This window comes from Mixophyes fleayi, chromosome 1 (assembly GCF_038048845.1).
Source record: "Mixophyes fleayi isolate aMixFle1 chromosome 1, aMixFle1.hap1, whole genome shotgun sequence".
Classification (NCBI taxonomy): Eukaryota; Metazoa; Chordata; class Amphibia; order Anura; family Limnodynastidae; genus Mixophyes; species Mixophyes fleayi.
This window is the reverse complement of record NC_134402.1, coordinates 454,137,488-454,159,459: the sequence shown is the minus strand read 5'-3', so window position 1 is coordinate 454,159,459 and position 21,972 is coordinate 454,137,488. Positions and strand designations below refer to the sequence as shown.

General features: G+C 41.4%; 1 protein-coding gene across 1 annotated transcript; it reads right to left on the bottom strand.

The window, feature by feature from the left end:
* Positions 1 to 297: 297 nt before the first annotated feature.
* Positions 298 to 17,092, bottom strand: LOC142102158 (mitochondrial amidoxime-reducing component 1-like). The gene is made up of 2 exons (XM_075186829.1): positions 16,992 to 17,092; positions 298 to 4,010 (listed from the first exon to the last, which is right to left on the bottom strand). Exon 2 carries the CDS (start codon positions 3,970 to 3,972, stop codon positions 2,971 to 2,973), a length of 1,002 nt encoding a protein of 333 aa, XP_075042930.1. The 5' UTR covers positions 3,973 to 4,010; positions 16,992 to 17,092; the 3' UTR covers positions 298 to 2,970.
* Between the last annotated feature and the right edge of the window lie 4,880 nt (positions 17,093 to 21,972).

The window sequence follows — 21,972 nt, the reverse complement described above, 5'->3', positions numbered from 1 at the left end:
TTTTGCTAATAAATCGCTTTGTGAGTTGGAACCGCACAAATCACAACAGACAATGATTATTGGTAAACGATAAAATAACTTTAATAATCCTCTCCGACCATCTCTCCGTAGTTGAAGAGAATTAATCTTTATATGGCTATAAAAGATTTAACATCCTCGCCCACTGACAGGTATTCTGAATTCATTGCCACATGGCTGGTTAGATTACAAAGGATCTAACAAAGACCTGTACTGATGATTCTGATGACAATGCTCAATGTTCATAAACTTTTAGCAATTTATATGATTTGCTGAGATTTTCTTTTTTCTTTAAATCTCTCTACAAAAAACACACTTGTCCTAATCTCCTACAAAGCACAACCCATCAGGATTATAGTGACACACAGCCCTCCCGAAATCAATGTCCAGACCAAAAGACTTAAATAATACTAACCCGCAACTGTACCTCCCCTCTCTCTCTCTTCTACCTCTAGTTCCGCAACCATCTTTTTTTCCCTGGAGTGTATCCCCTACTCCTTAATTGTTATATCTTCCTGAATGTATTTGTTCTCTTTCAGTTTACAGGATGTCCGAAGATTTCTGACTTCTAGGATCTAGGCTAGCTTTGTACTGTTAATTGAAATGGCGATGTGGGTCCATCATATTGTGTCGTTTACTGACCACCTGCTAAAGTTGTATCGTCCCCATTGATAGATTGCTCAAAAATACAATGAAGTTATCTGAGGGTGCACCGCCCCTTTAAGACTATCTTACAGCCTAATGTTTTAGTACAAGCGAAATTTAGAGCAATGCTGATACACACATGCACAGAGATTTCAGTTTCAGCTGTTTAACATTAGTTTATTATACAACAAATCGACAGCAATCATTTCAGATGAGTAGATGAAAAAAACACATTATAAACATTTTTATATCGATTCAGTACAAAAATGTTATTGCATTAGTAAGTAATAGAACTCTGCAGTATTAGAGTTTAGCATTACTATTAGTGTAAAAAGCTGAGAGTGAGCTTTATAGCTCTGTACATTATAAGGTCATAACATATTTTGTTAGCATCCTATATAAACATTAAGCCTCTCTCTCCCTGCAGGAAAAATATATCTTGTTTGCCTAGTGCACTTGTTGCTCTAATTACGTCTTTGTTTTATAAAATTAAGAACAGGAATCTTCTAAATCTACACCACCAGCCCTTATCTGGGTGAGCAAATATTCACCCAGTTCCTACAGGGTAAGGCTGGGTACTCACTACATAAAAAAATTCCCAATATGATATCGGTAATGATTTTATCAACGACTGGAAAAAAGTCCTGATCAACAGCCGATGCCGATTCCTGTGTACACTGTACACGTTTTACAAGATTTACCGTCAGATCTGTGCTCTTCATCTGTCATAACCATAAGCTGAAAAGATCCTGACTTTGCACACTCCATAGAGATCTATGGACACTGCCGGTCCTGAGTACATACACACTGCAGCAGTGTGACGACATCGTTCCATCGTTGGACAAGATTTTTAGCCCATTTATAAAATCAAATGAAACGATACGATGAACTTTAGCACGATAATCGTCCATCATTGCAGCGTACACACTAACGTGATATTGGGCCAATAGTCGGCAGAAAACCCTGTAGTGTGTACCCAGCCTAAGGGTGTTGTTCTAGCAATCATGAAACCCAAAAAATGTTCCCAATTTTCCAGTTTTATAAAAAGCTCCTGAAGTTATGAAAATATACTACATATTATGTTATACATATCTTGTTTTTCTAGTTATTTCTAGTTATTAGTAAAGATTGGTATTCTTAGAATATACACAATTAACTGTTAGACGGTCCGATCAGACAGTCGATACAACTAATCACTTATTAGGAACAATTGATTTATGCAGCCTGGGGGCTACTTGGTTCTTTCTTTCACCTGCCAAACAGGAAATCCTGTGAACGACCTGTTTAGCAGTAATAGGTGACTTATATAAATCACCAGCTTCCACATGTCGGGGGTCCCAGGATCAGATTATACTCAGGTCCAGCATTAAGCTACACCTCTGGTTTGTACACCCTACAATCATTATTATTGGGGGCTGGGCTTACACTTCTGGAGATCAAACAATCGGTAACAGGTGTGGAGTGATCCACACAACAATTTATGCTGCAAAGTTTGTGCTTATTCAATGTTTGAAGTCATTGTAGCATCTCTCTTTTTTTCAATATTATTATTATTAGCATTTATTTATACGGTGCCATAAAAAATTTGCAGCACCATAGAAATATAGCAAAATACAAAAAGAGAGGTTGAAGCAGACAAGAAGGAGGAAGGAGAGGACTTGCTCCCAAGAGCTTACAATCTCTTTGCTGAAACTCCTAACAAGTTTACTGCAACACCTTGAACTCTTGTATAAATACAACCTTTGTAGTATGAATTTGGTGTGTGGATTTAATGTACACAATTTTTAATTTTTTTAAAGACAACTCCACCTGACCGCACTAGTGTGAATGAGTAAACCAACTAGCGATCAGAGATGTCTTCAAATTGTGAAAACTGAAACACATGAATCATTAGCAGTCACAGGGGTCAGGGTTGAGTGAGCCCTGTGTAATATGGCTATTCACATCTAAAGCTGGGTACACACCTATGAAATCTTACTACAAATACAATATACAACACTCTACAGATATCTGACTACGCTGCTGGTCCTGAGTGCATACACAGTTCCACTTTGCCCGACATCGTTCCATTATCGATTGTGACTTTTAAGAAGTTTTGAAAACCAAATCAACAGATATGAAGGGTTTTGGTACAATTAAACATGATCATGGGAGTGTACACACTCTTACGATATCGGACTAAACGGTTGTGAATCATGTGATCTACACGATAATTGCATAGATGAGTACCCAGCTTAAGAATGTAATATACATTTCAGCCCCATCATTTTGCCTGCAAGTTTTCTCAGGTAAAAGGAGGAACTGGTACTAACCCTGGCGGACCGCATGATACACTGGATCCCCAACTCGCAATCTCCCGGTTTGCTCCACACCGTAGTACTGGCCAAAGAGGGGTGAGGTCTTGTATAGGTGACTCAGGGAGGCATCACTCTGTCGGAAGGTTCTCAGTGTATCAAGAGGTTCCTTACGACTCAGAATGCCAGTGTTGGGGTCCACAGTGGTCAAGATGCAGCGGCCACACGCCATGACCCGCTTTAGACTTGTCGTGCCCACTCTCACATCATCCCAACTGTCCTCCGCAAAGGCCTCACACCCAGACACAACGATGCCTGGTCTAAAGTTCCCTAGTGAGACCGGCTGTTCCATACGGTTGTTTAGATCTTCCAGGGAGGTTTCAGAAAGCAGCATGATGGGACTGGCATCAGGATAAGCAATTATGTCTTTGTCCCTGAACGGTCTTTCCACTGCTTTGGACTTGCGTGGCTTCATCACCTCAGACTCAAAATGGACCAAACGGTAAGGCTTACTGCTTTGAAAATAGGAGGTCAGCCATTGAGATACCTCATCTCCACAGTCCCGACCCTGGATGTCAAGCCCGAAGACCCTACAGTCCAGCACTTTGTTGCTCTTGGGTTGTGATATTGGTACTAATATCTTTTCCATCCCTGTACCTTGAAGACAGAGGGAATCGCCGCAACCAGTCACAGAAATAAGGACCATTCGTGGCTCCTGCCTACCCGTTACCATGTGCCCATCCTCTGCCACCACAAGCCAATGCCGATCTTCAAGCTCTCCATTTCTCAAACCCAACTCTAGGCACTCGGCCTCTTGCACGGAGATACCTCGACAGGACTTGATGGGATATATAATGAGCTGGGACACTGTGCCCACAAGTCGCAGCTCCACGCGGTTCCTCCTCCTCCACCACATCCAAGAGGCGATTGCTGCGACTCCCAGGCCGGTCGCGCAGAGCATAGGTAAGCGATGGCGGGGGAAGTTCTGCACGGCAGATTGTATAACTCTAGACATGTTCACAAGAGAGAGCTGGATAGTTTCACAGAGTATACCTGTAGAATTATAATAGACAAAGATTAGGACAGTGACCAAGGCCAACTAAAGTGAATGAACAGAGAGGACTCAACAAGTTTAAATGTAACTGCTAAGTCTAGAATGACTACTAAAAATAGTTAGAGTAACTTTTCATTAATGTAACCACAACTAAACAATGAACAATGTATAAAGAAGTTCTTTCTGTTTCGCCTCTGGGCTAATAACTACAAATGTATTTCAAAGACTATCCTAGTGTCCGTATGTACCATTGTTGTCTGTACATGTCAAAATGTGATGTAGAATGTCAAAAAAATTAAGTATAAGTTGTTTCGTTCCAACTACATCAGCTGACCAAACGTCCGCAGGATTGGCAAGATTAGCTTGAAAGAAATTAATGAAAGCTGGGGAGGCAGAACTAATTGTCAAACAGAATGCCAACATAGTTGGGATATACAGCCCTGAGTATACAAAATTTATTTTGAGCAAATAATACTACTGATCCCGCTCACAGCACTGTGTTTACACATCCTCCTCTAGATATTGCCACTAAGAAGTGTATAATTAAAGGCTCCGCTCCAGTGCAGCAATTCTTTCAGCCTCTGAACTTCACTTTCCAGAGGCCATAAGATGGCGCTGGAGCTGAAAGTCTGCAGCGTGAATTTAATTTATCTGCTGGTTTCCAACTCCAGCACTGAACAGCAATACAGCACAGGAGGTCACCGAAGAACCGCTGACACTGCAGGTTATGTCACGTCTGCCAACATAATTTGAGGGAAGAGATCTGCTCAGCGCCACAATGAAGAAACGCTGCACTGATAGAGATGAAATTGATGGGATAATTGAGTGTAAATTTAAATAATTCATCCTGTAACAAACGGATCAAAACCCACAAGGAACAAGCAGAATCCCTGGTAGCCATACAGGATAAAGCGGCAGATTTAGGAAAGAAATTCATCAAAATGTGGGGGCATTACTAGTATGTTTTTGGAGTGTGGGAGGAAACCGGAGCACCCGGAGGAAACCCACGCAAACACGGGGAGAACATACAAACTCGTTAGCTAGACAGTTCTGCATCCCCAGCCTGGGCTAATGGCTCACACAGACCCTGTCCTGCTAGGGTTTCCTACGATGACTTCGAGTCCTTCGTGCTGATGTTACGTACACCGGGATCCTCCAAGATAAAATGACCCTACTGCTCTGTTGCCCCTTCTTATACTCTCAGAATAGCCTCAGGCTGCGGGCGTGTGTAAGGATAAAATTGTATGATTATTGATTTAATATCTATCATGTTAAGCTTTAGAAAATAATAAGCCTTAAAAGAAATTAGAAGATATTTTACTCAGAATGAGAAGAGAAAAAGATTGAAGCCTTGAGAAATGTTACAACAAGATGTTTTCAGAGAACATGAACAACCCAAGGACGCACAGTTGAACGTTCTATGTAAAGTAACAACAAGACTGGTGGCAGAATGCCTGAGAAGATAAAAGCATAAATAAGAAAGATTTGTTTAAACTTACAAGTTGCAGAGTATGCATAATGTATAATTAGCTTGCTGTTTTCATGTTGTTTTCATAATCTACTGTCTTGGTTGTTAAGCTTCTATACCCCTAATCTTTATGTATAAATAAAGACCCTGAAGTAAGCTCTGGTTGGAACAAATCAGAATTACTCAGCATTATATCATACATGTGTTGGGTGTTTTTCTGTTCACCAGTCGACTGCAAATCAATAAAGATCTGACTGACATTGAAGGAGATTGATAGAAGTATCGGTGAACTCCGATACCCCAACATTTCTGGGGGTTCGTCCGGGATGCCCCAATATCTCCAAACCTGACGCCAGACTCCACTGATGTCCAGAGAACTGCTGAACTAAATTCCGTAGGGTGAATAAGAAAAAGTGTAGATTTCTACCATTTTACTCTGTTCAGTATTTCTTTGCATGTCTAAGAAAAGTCAGTTGAGGTGATTAGAGAGTATCTCATGAATCCAATGTTCAGTCAGAGGATAGAATAATGAAATTGTGAAAGTATGGATACTGTGGATTATGATGGGTGTAGACAATTTGACTTAGAAGATAACAAAAGGGGTGTATGTAAAATAGTATCTGCTGCATTATTCTGAGAAAATATTCAGGGTATAAAGAACCTTGTTTAGAGGGTGTTACAGCCACAAACGTACATTATGGTTTTATAATTGAGAAATAATTTTATTGCACTTTGGGTTCCCATTTCAACAAAGAATTGTTGCAGAAATATTTGGGTCAAGACTGGTCTAACATACTTACTTATTGGCCACGGAATCATATGTTACCTGATTATAAACCTAAATGTCCTTTTAGTATAAGAAAATTGCCTATAAGTGAGACAAAGGAAATAATAGTGGAAGGATATGCTGAAGACCGACAGTTAAGATTGTCCAGATGGTACAGCTGGAAGAAATAATTGCCATAGTGGTAGTATCTGTATTTTGTGCCATATTTTTCTGTGTGCTTTGCAGATATGGTGCAAATGGTATGGAAGGTATTAGAAAAATGTTAAATGGTGGAACCAGTATCTAGGTTTTCCTGTACACATTGTACAGGCTATATTGTTATTCAGACACGAAGCACAAGGGTTCCAGAAGTAGTGGCAGTGCTCCCTTTGGAAGCAACACCTGGGGCATATTGGGGCTCCATAGATAGATAATCGTGGGATAATCTCACAATAATAGTGGGAACACATGCCAGAGATCCTGACTATTTATTTCATGTATTAGGTTTGACGTAGGGAGGGTTGTTGATAGATATCCCTATTACAGAAGGAGGCAGAGGGACCCTCACAGACCCCATTATATATCTATACACGGACTTAAGGGGAATAATCGGATTAGCCATAAGTGCCAGTCTTTTAACTTAATTCCAATGAAACTCACATCTGGTGTTCCTAAGGCAGACTAGGAGGTAAAGGATTAAAGACACTTGTAGTCTGTACAAAGGGGAAAATTGTATTACCTTATTCCGCTTACAGGACATTATATCCTAGACCATGACCAGTAACCCAGTAATGGGGACTCAGAACAGTAAGATGCCTATTATAGGTAAACTCATGGATATTATGAAAGAAAGAGAAGGTAGTAAAGCTCTTAAAGGGATTCATAAAGTACTCAACAGAGCAGGATTTCCCCCAGAAGGGACATTAGACGGTTTTATTTGAATAATAAAGAATGGATGAAAAGGCTTGGCTATGAATATCAGGTCAATATGTGGATATGCTAAATGCATGAGAAGCTGATTGATATAATGAATCAAGTAGATTGTGTACTATAAATGTAAGTTTGATGCTGCGCAGCTGAAAGAGTGAAATGTGCCCCCCCTTATTCTGTGTAAAAGATTTCAGTGTGTTGAGATAAGAAGGGGGCTATGAGCAGCGGGAAAACCAGAAATCGCTCTCCCCTCATCCGTGCAGTGTGAAAGAAATTTTGAAGAGGGATTCTGTTTCTGTTATCTGACAATGTATGTAACATTGATAAAAAGGTTCTTCGAGTATGCTTCAATAATTCAAGAGTAACTAAAATGTGTCCGGAGGGGTGAGTGGTAATAATATATTGAAGCTGACTTGTATTTAGTTTAATGCTGGGACTTGTAGTTCCACAGAAGTAGGCTGGAAGATATCAGTTAATTTTTCTTCCTGTATGTGAGTTTTATCTTCGTCTTAATGCGTATGGGGGAGGTCCGTGTTTGTCTGTCTTGACCATTTTACAATAGACATGTTTCAAGGTCGGAAAAGTTGTATATTTGTAAATGTAATGCCTGCATTGCTTAATTGTAAGCTTTTGAAGAGATGCAAAAGAACCTTTGAAATCTTTGGTCCGTCACTGCACGATTCAGTGGACGGACAAAACTGTAAATAATGTACAGATAGTGTCAGAAGAAAACACTGACCTCCATCTGGCTAGGGTCCAACAAGCTGTTTCTGTAGTTGAACAAAATAATTTTGTCTGTGAATTTGAGGAAAAATAGCTTTCACTTTAAGTTAAAAGAGAATTGTGGGATCTCGCCCCGGCTCCTAGTCCAATTGTTCCTCTCTTTGACAACCCAGATTTTTTACAGGGTCGTATAGCTTCGTCCTTTGAATTTTGAAAAAGGAATGATGTTTATTATCTTAATGATATCACTACAAACGCTTGTTTTCCCTCATTCGAAGACATAAAAACCAAATTCAATATTCCCAACACCTTCTTTTTCCAATACCTACAACTAAGACATTTTCATTCCACCACTAAATTATCTTTAAGAATCAGGCCGTTGACCTCATTCGAGTCACTTTTCCTCCGGCGATCTTCTACCAATGGCCTCATATCTCAACTATACTGGGAACTGAGAGTCCCTGACTCAAACATCCAAGATTCCCATGAGCGAGCCTGGGAGGGGGATCTGGGAGGCCCCTTGGATAGAGAGGATTGGGATGAAATAAAGTCTAACACGGCCTCTTGTTCAATCTGTGTGAAGCTGAAAGAAAACGCTTATAAGCTTCTTTAACGATGGTACTTGGTCCCAACCAAATTACAAAAAATCTTTCCGGACTTATCCAGCTCATGTTGGAGAGGATGTTAGTCGGAAGGGTCTTTCCTCCATATTTGGTGGCAATGCCCCAAGCTTGCCCCATTCTGGTTGGAACTACGGGACTTCGTGTCTCAGATTCTGCAGGTTGACATCCCAATCTCTCCCAGATTTTTCCTTCTCCCACTTGGAATTCCATCTGCTACTACACATCAAACAAAAATGTTCCGTCAAATAGTTTCTGCAGCACTGTGTTAAATTGCCACTAATTGGAAACAACCCACCACGCCTACTATGCAGGCAATTATCAATAGAGTTTGGCACTCATACAAAATGGAGTTTATGACATGCATACTGCGTAAAACTTTTAAATAATTTAACAAAGTTTGGGCGCCGTGGATATAATTTTTCAAGTCCAAACTCCTTTTGTCCTATGACTCCCCTACAACACTCCACTTGATATCCCTCCTCAATCCATTACCGCCTCCCCTCCCCTGCCTTCCCCTCCTTTCTTTCCTATCTTCTGCTTTGCCTTCCTTTTTCTTCTATTGGCGGCTTTGCCACACCGTCTCCTAATCTATCTGGCTTACATCTCTCTGTGACTAGCCTCTCTTTTTTCTGTTTCCTCTCTCTCCTATCCTTACAGTAAAAATGTGGTCAATATCACAAATCTTTTCTTTATGATATACACTGATTGTATTGGTCCTTGAACTTGTTTGACTTGATTGTAATGGATACTGTCTTGGACTGATGTTCATTATTGACCTCTCAAAAAATTGAATTGTGGGAGTGAGCTTTTACATGCAGATATTACAAGCGGTTTTAATTTGTGTGAAATGGAGCTGATGAATGTGCTCAGAAATCAGGAGGGTTTGTTATGCCCATAAAGAAATGTCACAAAATAAAATGCCGTCTGTGATCAAGACTTGTTTAAGTGAATATATTTGTACTTTCGACACAGAAATCACAGAATCAGAAAATATGTGTGAATATTTGGTGATGAGAGATTTTGTTGAGAAAATGTTGAGTGATTTGCAGACACAATGCGAGGTGTCTAACGGGAGTACTCTGATTTATGAGAGAAGCAGTGTTGCTTTCAAAATGGCTGAATGCCTGGAACCTTTAGAGAGGGCTGTTTGTTACTGAATGTTTGTAAACCCAGAAAACACATCAGAGTCATTCAATGGGGGCTGTACTAGGTGATGATGAGAAAGGAGTGGCTTTAAACACTTGCCAAGGTCACGTCACTTTGACATTCCCTGTTTGTGATATTGGGGACTGCCCCTTTGTGGAAATCATGTTTTCATAACATGGAACGCATAGCGTCACAGTAAAGCTACACAAAGAAACACAGAAACCAGTGTCTTATTAGCAGCCGTTCACTGCACAAAAATGTTTACTGGTTATCTGATAATTGTGTACTAATACTCACAAGCATGTTACATGCAACACACAGTGATTGGGAAATGTGAATTAATGACAGTTACTGTAATTTCTAATGAATAAATGTTAATCACTATGCAAAAGTTTTTTTTCTCTTTACAGAAGGTCTTCAGCTACAGATAAAGACCCTTTAGGCAATCCAGATTGAATTTATCTAACTTCCAATGAATAGAAGTTTGCAATATGTTTTGGTTCACAGCTACAACAAACATAAGTAAAAACCAGTGAAGGATTTAAATAACATAGACTCTGCCGAGTAATGATTACTGTGTTTTGAAAAGATATATTAAACTTTATTGGCTATTCGCATAGCAAATGCATGAACTAGGTGTTTTTTCTGTATGTTGTAGAAGTCAGAAGGTATGTTTTTGAAGAGAGAATGAGAAATTGACTAACATAGTTTAAATATGAAATGATGTGTTAGTTTGTTTTTGTTTGTTTTTTTTGTTTTGTTTTTTTTAAAGCAAATGTTATATTAAATGGTTTGAAAGAAAGTAATGCAATGTCATATCAAATTATGGTAGATAACAAAAAGTTTTTATTTTTATCCTCATAATAGTTTTGAGTTAATCAGTGTTGTAAACACATTCACTGCCCTTATTTACTGTACTATAATCGTCATATACTGCAAGTACTTCTTTGTATCATGGGTATGGCAATGCATTGTTGGGAATTCAATGTTTGTACATAAATGGAAAAGACTTAAGACATTATGACCTATTATCCATGCTCCTGCATTAGCACTTCTGGATGATAGAAAGCCATTTACACCCTCCGCTGAGCAGAACCAAATGTTTAACCAATTTTAAGCTGAAGTAACTTCAGCTCCAGCTTTGGCTTTGCCAGATTATGACAAACCTTTCACATTATTTTGTCATGAAGTCAGTGCACATGCACAAGGGGTACTGACACAGATACATGGTCACAAACAGAGGTCACTTGCATATTACTCTACACAGTTAAACTCAGTTATACGAGCAGCACCCACCTGTGTAGAAGCAGTAGCTCCAGCTGCTGTAGTGCTTCAAAATAGTATAGATATTGTGCTAGGACACCCAGTAACCCTAATGGTGCCACTGGCAGTCACAGAAATTCTCAATCAAGCAAGGACAAAACATCTGCAACTAGACTAACTAAATATGAGTTAGCCTTGCTTAGCGCCTCACACGTAACAATTACTAGATGCACAGTCCTCAATCCAGCAACCCTGCTATCCATTGATGATTCAAAAGAGGGCAGTAAGGGGAGTCACAAGGAAGAAGAAGCATCAGACAGGGGATATGAGGACTTGAGTGAAGCATCAGACAGGGGATATGAGGACTTGAGTGAAGCATCAGACAGGGGATATGAGGACTTGAGTGAAGCATCTGAAGAAGAAACTGAAGAAATACACAAAAACAAAAACTTTTTTTTTCTGATCATGATTACATTGAACTCATGCAATTAAAGGCTTTGGGCCTAACAAATACATGATACACCACTCCCTGATGCTGACATAGATCTATATGTAGATGGCTCACACTACTACATAAACGTCACACCGTATACAGGTTGTGCTGTTACTACACAGACACACATATTGATTCAGCAATCACTCCCAAGCCATATGTCAGCACAGGAAGCTGAGCTAAAAGCATTGACATTGGCCTGTATATACGCTGAAGGACAAAAAGGTCAATATTTACACAGACTCCTCACGCTATGCCTATGCTATAGCTTATAACTATGGCCCAATATGGAAAAGCAGAAACTTTATGGGGTCATGGGGCAGACCTTTCAGATGCCTGCCAAACTGTCAGTGATTAAGGTGAAAGCACACACCAAGGAAACAACGCCCGAGGCTGAGAGAAATGACTGGTAGACCAATCTGCTCAAGAAGCTGCTGTAATGCCAATCCCAGAAGGAAAAGTTGCCTACGTGGTAGCCCCAGACCCCAAGTTTGACCGAACCATACTCCAAGCTATGCAAAAGCAAGCAACAGAGAATGAGAAAAGAGCCTGGGCTAGAAGTGCAAAGAGAATGGCGTAAAGATCAGCAATTATGTCTGCCAAAAGCACTTTACCTGATTATGGCCAATATAGTACATGGGAATGTGCACCTGGGATGCTATGGTAACACTAACAAATAAATACTGGAGAGCACCAGGGTTTGCCCGAGCAGCACAGGTATTAGTGGCTGGTTGCCTAATCTGTGCACAAAACAACCCGGGTAAGTCTGTCTCAACTCCACAGAAAAGCACCCCTCAGGCACTGTATCCTTTGCAAAGGATTCAGATAGATTTTATTCAGCTTCCCAAATGCTCAGGGTATGAAAATGTACTTGTGTGTGTGGAGCTTTTCAGTCGCTGGGTGGAGACGTGGGCATGCAGAAAATAATGGCCGAAACAGGCCTGCCATGGATTTCATGTTTAGCTATGGCCCTGCACTCAGTAAGAAACACTCCTAGGAAAGACACAGGTTTAACATCATAAGGGATTCTGTTTGGCACAGCACACAGAACAGGCTGTTATTTTCCACAGCAGCTATGGCATGTACATGGTGATTTGTTGAATTATGTTGCCTTATTACAGAAATAACTAACTGAAATACATGGTCAAATGTTCTCTTCCATTACGGACCCTAATTTTGATACAGGTACCGACAGACTGCAACCTAGGGACTGGGTGGTCATGAGAAAGCACATCAGGAGAAGTCTTGAACACAGATACAAGGGTCCTTATCAAGTCCTGTTGACGACTCCCATGGCAGTGAAAGTACAGGAAAAAAGACACCTGGATTCACGCATCACACATCAAAGTCTTCAAATCAGGGGAGTCTTGTGCTGATAAATAGAAATATACTGTCTTATGGTATTATGTCTTGCCAGAAAAGTTATGACTGAAGTAGGGATCAAGGCCTTCCTAACCCAGTGTGAAACATACAGATAAGTGACAAATTTTCTATGCCAATGTGAGAAACAGAAGGAGAAGGAGTGCTCAACAATTTGCACTCATAGGAGAGTAAACTCTGAAAATGCCTTTGTGCAGATGCATAACCTCATTGGCAATGTTGTCAGTAATGATTCATTTTGGATATTGGCATTAGTGGCAAAGGGTTTGGTAATCCTGTTGATCGTATATGTGGTAGTGAAAAATGTTATATGGCTGGTTAAGAAATTACTGACACTTGATTGTTGTTCCTGCAAGAATAATAATGAGCTTCCTGAACCAGTAATGATCACAGAATTTTCTACAAGTTTAATGCCTGAGACAAACAGTGAACATTATGAGCAATGGTCAGCAATCAAGCCAAAAAACTGCACAGTCTGCAGCAAGAGATTGACAGTGACCATCGAGAAACCAGAATGAAAATTTATATGCTTTTTGTGGAAGGATTGATGAGAATCCTAGGGCAGACATGAACCCTGGGTCAGATATTAAGTCGGTTAAAAAACCTATGGGGAGACAATTGTGGATGGAATTGAAAAATGGATTGTCACATCATTGGTGGGACATATTTGCTAATGGATCTTATTCCATGAAGAAAGCAATGAATATATTGATTCATCCATTGTTACTTCTTCTTGTACTAACTATAATGATTATATGGAACTGTTACCTCACATGTAATACAAGGAAAATTCTAAATAGATATCAGCAAAATATTCCCCTCTATACACCTGGATAAAACATTAAATAGGGAAAGAAGAGTTATGGTGATAAAGATACCAGGAGATATGTTCTGAATGAATTATTATTCTACGTATGTGGGATCCTTAAGATACCCTATAGTGTAAAGGTAAATGCTAACTGTCTTCTGCTGATTCTCACCATGAGTGATAGGTAGAAATTAGTAATATATATTTAATCAAAAGAGGGGAGTGTAAGGGTAAAATAGTTTGATTATTGATTTAATATCTATCATGTGCTAAGCTTTAGAAAATAATGTTACAGCCTTAAAAGAAATTAGCAGATATTTTACTCAGAATGAGAAGAGAAAAAGATTGAAGCCTTGAGAAATGTTACAACAAGCTGTTCTCAGAGAACATGAACAACCCAAGGACACACAGCTGTATGTTCTATGTAAAGTATTAACAAGACTGGTGGCAGAATGCCTGAGAAGATAAAAGCATAAATAAGAAAGATTTTTTTAATTTTACAAGTTGCAGAGTACGCATAATGTATAATTAGCTTGTTGTTTTCATAATCTACTGTCTTATAATTAGTTGTTAAGCTTCTATACCCCTAATCTTTATGTAAAAATAAAGAACCTGAAGTGATCTCTGGTTGGAACAAAATCAGAACTACTCAGCATTATATCATACATGTGTTGAGTGTTTTTCTGTTCACCAGTCAACTGAAAATCAATGAAGATCTGACTGACATTGAAGGTGCTTGATAAAAGTATCGGTGAACCCCGATACCCCAACACGTGTGATCAGCTTCCCTCTATATCAGAGCATCTCAAGTGGCCCATAATATAATGTACAATGGCCTGACTGAGCTGATTAAATCAATGGCTACACCTAGGAAAACAATCTCTGGATCTTAAATACACAACATTGTCAAATCTCCTCTGGTTTGTATAGAGATATAGCTGAGCTCATAACATTACAGTCTCTCACTGTTTTCATTTAAAGCCTGTACTGAGATATCAGAATCTAACACAATATAATAACATTGGCATCTTAATTCAGTGTTAATATGTGACAGGGTATTATAGGGGAATCTGTTTGGTTAGACCGCAGATTAACATGACCTCTGTGGACATGTAAACAATAGCTAGCTTCCAGCTACACAACACAAAGTACAATGTTGACTTAGCTGCTAATTTACTTATCCATGTCTGGTTTTTAAAGGACAGGTAAACTATCTACCTCCGCATAATTTCCCTGTCCCGGCTCTCTCCATCAGTTAGCACCACCCTATTTGTGTCTCCCCCTTCCCTTTAGGATGTAAGCTCTCAGAAGCAGGGCCCTCTTTCCTTGTGTGCTCCTTCTACTGTTCCTTCACCCTCTGTACCTCTTGGCCTGCTTCCATATCCCTGTTATCTTAAGCTTCGGCCTTCTTCTCGCTGATTTCTATCATCCCTTTCACTATCCGTCCCAGAAATAATGTGATTTGCTTTACCCTGTTACCTGTGTTTGTATATATTTTTGTATCATGTTGTGTCTTGGTTCTGTTTTCTGTATATGTAATGTACGGCGCTGCGGACCCTTTGTTCCGCCTTATAAGTCAAAAATAATAATAATAACAATAGACCCAGACCGCTTCAGTGCTATGAAAGGCATGGATAAATAACCATGCTGAAGCCTTACTTCAAAACTGACCGAGCGAAGAGTTCAGCAGAAACAAGATGGGGTTTTGGTCACATCTAACTGTCTTTACATCTCCAATATATACAGTATTACAGGTAATAGAAAGGGTGAAATCTATAATAAAACATGGAATAACACATAACATACTACACCGCTGGTGTATATACTTAAACTGGGCCAAGGATTAAAGTACATACTGCTGGGAGACACGAGTGATGAATAAAGTCCACAGTCCAGGTAGACCCCGTTTCTCTACAACTATACTCCAGAAAGAAATGGGAACTGAAGCTTTCAGATAACTGTATAAATGACATGAAGTTGACCTAGTGGTGTATTCCAATCACACACTACTTCTGAAAGCACTTGAATGTGTAACAGTCAGCAAATATGGAACATGAAGAAAGGAAGATAATCTGAAACAAGCAACGTGTTCTGTAAAGCTGGTGTCACACAAGCCATTTTCATTGAACAGGAAAAAAGCAAGAGAAACCCAATCATCCTCGGGGCTTAGAGACTCACAAAACTCAGAGTCTATCCCCAAAGCCTCGTTCACCACACTCTTATTCTCCTGCCAGTCTCAGAGGTTCCACAATATTTAAAAATAATAAATGTACACATGACCTAGGGTGTAACAGTTGCTGAAGCAGGCCATACAGCTGCTTTGGGGCCCAAATGCACTAGGGGCCACTAAGATGCAGTCCTGTAGGGTTAGTAACACACAGGCACTTTGTGTGCCCACATCTATTGTACTCTGTGCCTTGTGTCTGTACCGTATGTCTCATGTCTGTACCCTAAATCTCATGTCTGTGCCCTATGTCTCATGTTTGTACCCTAAATCTCATGTCTGTGCCCTATGTCTCATGTCTGTACCCTAAATCTCATGTCTGTGCCCTATGTCTCATGTCTGTACCCTAAATCTCATGTCTGTGCCCTATGTCTCATGTCTGTACCCTAAATCTCATGTCTGTGCCCTACTGGTCTCCTGTCTGTGCTCTATAGGTCTCATGTATGTGCCCTATAGGTCTCATGTCTGTACCATATGTCTCATGTCTGTGCCCTATGTCTCATGTCTGTGCCCTATAGGTCTCATGTCTGTACCGTATGTCTCCTGTCTGTGCCCTACACGTCTCATGTCTGTACCTTATGTCTCCTGTCTGTGCCCTACACGTCTCCTGTCTGTGCCCTACACGTCTCATGTCTGTACCGTATGTCTCATGACTGTGCCCTATAGGTCTCATGTCTGTGCCCTATGTCTCATGTCTGTACCGTATGTCTCATGTCTGTACCGTATGTCTCATGTCTGTGCCCTACACATCTCATGTCTGTACCATATGTCTCATGTCTGTACCGTATGTCTCATGTCTGTACCGTATGTCTCACGTCTGTGCCCTATGTCTCATGTCTAGAATTTTGCAGTTTAACATAAAATCAGTTTCCTGTAGAGCAGACCTGGCCAACCTGTGGCTTTCCAGTTGATGTGAAACTACAAGTCCCAGAATGCACTGCCAGCTATCAGCTGGCTATCTACTGTCCAAACATGCTGGGTCTTGTAGTCTCACAACACCTGGAGAGCTGCAGGTTGGCCAGGCCTGGTGTAGACAGACGATCAATACGAGGTCTGATCTGCTAAGAGTCCCTAGTCTGAGAATGATTTTACAATAATTACATTTAGTGCTGGTATTTCCAGATCAACAACACAGAGGGCCTAAGAGCTGACTCACCGTAACCAGGTCTATAGATACAGCACTTGCAGATTTTCTCTTGTGTAATCCACAGCTCTGTCTGCTTCCTGGGGGCCAGAAATGGGAGAGTGATCTAGCCCGGCCCCTCTGCTATTCCCAGCTCCCCCATCCCCGCCTTCCCCCAGATATAGAAAATTACTGTGCAAAGTCCATCACACACATTGCACAGGTGGATGTATATAATATTCTCATGCAGTGATCTCCGAGATTAGACCTGTGCCTGGCCCAGCTGAACACATTTATCATTCAGACAAAGTTACAAGTTCAGGCATCCACACATACACTTATACACAACACATGCAGGGTGCAAAACCTTTCACAGGACATAAAACAGTTCTATAGTAATCTAAATACCTTTGAGATTACTTAAACTATTCCCACTGATTGATATAAGATTAAAACAATTGTTGCTGTATTTTATATTTTTAGGCAAATGCTTTCCATAGACAGAAGCTGCCACAGTGACGTGTGGAGGTATATTTATAGCACCAGCTGAAACAATATTCATGTGACTGCTGCCCATGGGCCTGGGTCATTAAGGAGAGCAAAGCTTTGAAAAGGAGTAACTTTGCACCAGGGAAAAACCATGTTACATTGGAGGGGAGGTAAATTTAAAATGTTGGGGCAGATGTATAGTTAGGGTAGGGCCTGTTTTAGATCAACTTTAAATTTCAGTGTAAAAATAAAGCAATCAAGAATTTGTGTTGCTAGATGATAAAACAGCCAGTATTTAACTTATGTGCAAACTAATAAACTAATTTGCACCCCTTGCATTGTAACATGGTTTGTCCTGGAGCATCCGTCCTGCTCCAGTTACCTGGTTCTCCTCTCAGTCTCGCTTGTAGCCCTCCTTGAGAACCCTGACCTGCGGTTAGGGAGCCACTAAGTCCAAACTCCCTTGCGGGGGTCCCTGGCAAATACCTCCCTGTTAGATTCTGCACCTCTAGAAGGGTAGTGTTAACTCCAGCAGACCGAACGGGTCCTCCCAGACCCTCGTTTGTGGCAGATGAAGAGCACAGATCTGAGGGTAAATTGTGTAGGTGGCATACTCATCGGGACTTTCAGTCGTTACTTAAAATCGTTACAGAAATTGCATCTAAAGTAGGATTGCATAGTGTGTACCCAGCTTTACATGTATCTGTTATATAGTTGGATGACTGGTTTGCTAGATAGGCTATAAGACTAAAGAGATCCTTCCCACTGCATCTCACACACACACACATACATTCTTACCCGTACATCTGACAAGATCAATTCAGTATCTGTAAGTATTAACCATACATATGATTTCACCGTCTTATTTACCCAGATCAACCAAACTGTTTGTGGTTTACATATGAGATCTCATGGCTGGGTCGGATCACCTTAGTTAAAACGACCATCCGGCACACAAGCCCCTCGCACAGGTTCAAAGCTCGAGGGGGCAGTCTCCTTACCTAAAATTGAGACCAACCACGCAGCCTGTATTTTAGGACAACTTTATTATTGGTTCCTTCCTCGCTGAGAGGAGTCAGGGTTAGATGCAGATTCCAGTAACCAACCCCTTTCAGTGGTTAATGTGGATCCCATCAGATTTTTCACCCAACCAATCAAGATTTATACAATGAACAAATGGCATCCTGCCCATAGCTTGCACCAGGTCTACACTTTCCCTCTATGCTTCCTCCCAGTAGCATCCTTGTGCAATATGATACCCAACTTTCATCTATCTGTCAATTTGAGGATTTGAAGATCTTCCAGTGCTCCAGATCACCAAGCTTTTCTTACTTACAGGACTTTTAAACAACCAAAAATTACTTTTATAAATACTTCTAAATTCACCACTTCATTAATTCATTACTCTCATTGGCCCAGTCACCTTAACCACTTTTCCTTTATTTATTTTGCAATTCTGTTCTAGACTAATGATGCCTCAAAGTGGCAATGTCCAGCTGGTTTAATTTTCTTACAGATCCATATCGATGCTCCAAGTTTAGAGAAACAAAGCAACATTTACTGCGTGAAGACGTATGAATCACTCTGAAATGTTATCTAATTTACATGTTCCAACTACTCAGCACCAAATGTATCCACGCACATCTCCTCTATGGTAGAGAGTGTGTAACCAAAATGGTTCCCTTTAACCCAGATTTTGGTCTTGTCCAAAAAAAATCTCCCCTCCTTGGAATGAGATAAAAGCATTATTATTATTATTATTATTATTATCGTTCATTTATATAGCACCAATCATATTCCACACCGGTATACAGAGAATGTCATCATTAACATCAGTCTCTGCCGCATTGGAGCTTACAATCTAATTCTCTCTAGGTACATGGGTCCATATTGTCAGAAACCCCCTACCAGTATGTTTTTTTTGGACTATAGGAGGAAGCCGGAGCAGCCAGAGGAAACACACGGAAGCATGGGGAGAACATACAATCTCCACACCAATAGGATCTTGGTTGGTATTGAACCCATGACCCCAGCACTGAGGCAGCAATGCTAACCAATGTGCTGCCCAAAAAAGGAAGCTGCATTGGTCAGGAATAAAACCTGAGAATTCTACCACTGAACCAGCAATTCTCACATGATGTGCTCCAGACTAATGTACTTTTCACCCCCACAATGGAGTTACTTAGCTTATTGCCCTTATCAATGCACAGACAACACATATCCTTACGTGGACATAACTTTAGGACCACTATAGCCGCTCATGCGAGGTGCACTAGTGAACCCCCGTCTGTAGCCAAAATAACAGAGAAGATCAGTTCTAACTATGCTATGGAGACCTTGTAGCTGGGATACTTCACAACTTCCAAACCACTAAGACAGTTATAGGTAAAAGTCACCCTCAGAGACATACAACTGCCTCCCACGAACTAAGCCACTCTGACTAACCACCAGCCCAGACCCCACCGATTTCCGATGTTATTTGTCGACATCTTATGACTCCCAAAACTCCAGCCCAGAGCTCAGATTACCCCGGGATGCTACTGACTTCTCTTCCACCCTCCCATCTCTGCTATGTCCCTATGCACTGTGATCCTCCCCCCTGCTCTACCGCTAGAGCGTTCTCACCTCCTTCTGCCACCCTGTACCTCCCTAACTTTATTTCTCTCCCCCCCCCCTCTTCCTCTGCACCCCTTCTTCCCTCCGTTCCTTCAGGCTCCCAAGTCTCACACTATTTCTCATCCAGGCCACCTCTCTTCCCTTGGCACATTCTCTCCCCCTGTCCCCTCCCCTTCCTCAAACTCCTACCTTTCCGAGCCCCTCTCCCACATCTTCCTTTCTTCTCTCCTTCTCCTGACCCCAGGACACCTTCCCCAACCCCGAGCCCCTCTGATGTCCTATACTACCTGTTCTCTCTGCCCTCTCACTTGTCCCAGATGAAGCCCCCCTTGTACACCAATTACCCTGTCAACTTTATCCACATCTCCTCTCTCTCCTGTGCTCTCTGGAACTCCAGATTCATCTGCAACAAACTTACTCCTAATGCACAACCTCTTCATCTCCAACTCCCTTAACCTATCGACATCAACAAAACCTGGATCTCCTCCAACACTACTTCCCCTGCTACTCTCTCCTTTGGGGGTCTCTCCTTCACCCACTCCACCAAATCTGGAGACCTTCCAGGAGGCAGTGTGGGCATCCTTCTCTCCCCCAGCTGCACCTTCTGTGTCAATGCTCTTGAGCCCTCCCTTTTCTTTATACTCCTTTGAGGTACACTTCATCCATGCCTTCTAACCTATCCATCTCCATCATCTACCCCTCCTCCCAATTCCCCCACTTCCGTCCTCAGACCTCCCCTCCATCATCCTGAGTGACTTCAACATCCCTATTGATATCCCCACTCAACCTGTAAACAATTGCTTCTCACAGTGACCCTCCTCCCTCAGTCTCCATCTCTTTTCTGCTCTGATCTCTGCACTTTCAGACTTCTTCAACTCTCCAAATCATCCCTCAACAAACTTATTTTCAATACCCTCGATCATGCAATCTTCTCCTCTTTGCATAAAACACTCCTCACCTTAATATGTAGTCTGCCTAACCCGATGGTCTCCCTCTACAATCACACCTCTCCTCAGCATTGACCCTGTTGGCCCTGCCACCTCTGTCAGCCTCTGGCGTTCCAAACCCCAACCTTGGCACACCAAACAGGCCCAGTTCTTACAAAAATGCTCTTGTACCACGGAACACCACTAGAGGAAATCTTGCTTCCTTGTCGACTCTATCTACTTCAAGTTCAACCTCTTCTCTTACAGTTGACCTCTCCCTTGTCAAACAATCCTTCTTCAAGCCTTTCATCATCTCCCAGACTTTCAACCCCCGCTGCCTCTTCACAACCTTCAACTCCCTCCTATGCTCCCCCCCCCCCCCCCCAGCACCATTGACAGTCTCTTTTTCACCTCCAAAACCGATACTATCATACGCAACATCTCCTCCTGCCCTCGGTAACCACGTCTCACTCCCTTCTCCAAGACTACCCCAACTCTGGAACGGCCCTGCTTCAGCCTGCAAAGCTTGAAACGTTCCCTACCATCAACCGCCTAACCCCTCCCCATCCCTCAAAAACCTCTTCAACCCCCCACTCCCCCAAATACAGTTAGATTGTAATCTCTCACAGGTAGGGCCCTCTCTCCTCTTCCCCGATACATGTGCCCTAACATCCTATACTCAAGAACTTCCGTCCCACACAGTATCATTGCCTCATTTCCTATGCTCCTTCTCCGTCTATCTTGTTAGCAGCAAGGTACAGCAAGAGAGAGCAGGCTATGACCCTCCCTTGACCTTCTTCATCTTTCTTTACCCCTCCGGGTGTGTCTACCCTTAGGCATATCTTTGTATCATCTGCAGTAACACATACTTTCCCTTCAATACCATTTGCAAGGTCACCAATAAAGATATTAAAACTCACTGGTCCAAGTACAGATCCTTGGGGTACTCCACGGGTAACCTTTCCCTCCTGTGAATGTACTAC

Bases quoted from the DNA above. Each gene is read 5' to 3' on its own strand.
- LOC142102158 (XM_075186829.1), bottom strand. From the start codon at position 3,972: ATGTCTAGAGTTATACAATCTGCCGTGCAGAACTTCCCCCGCCATCGC.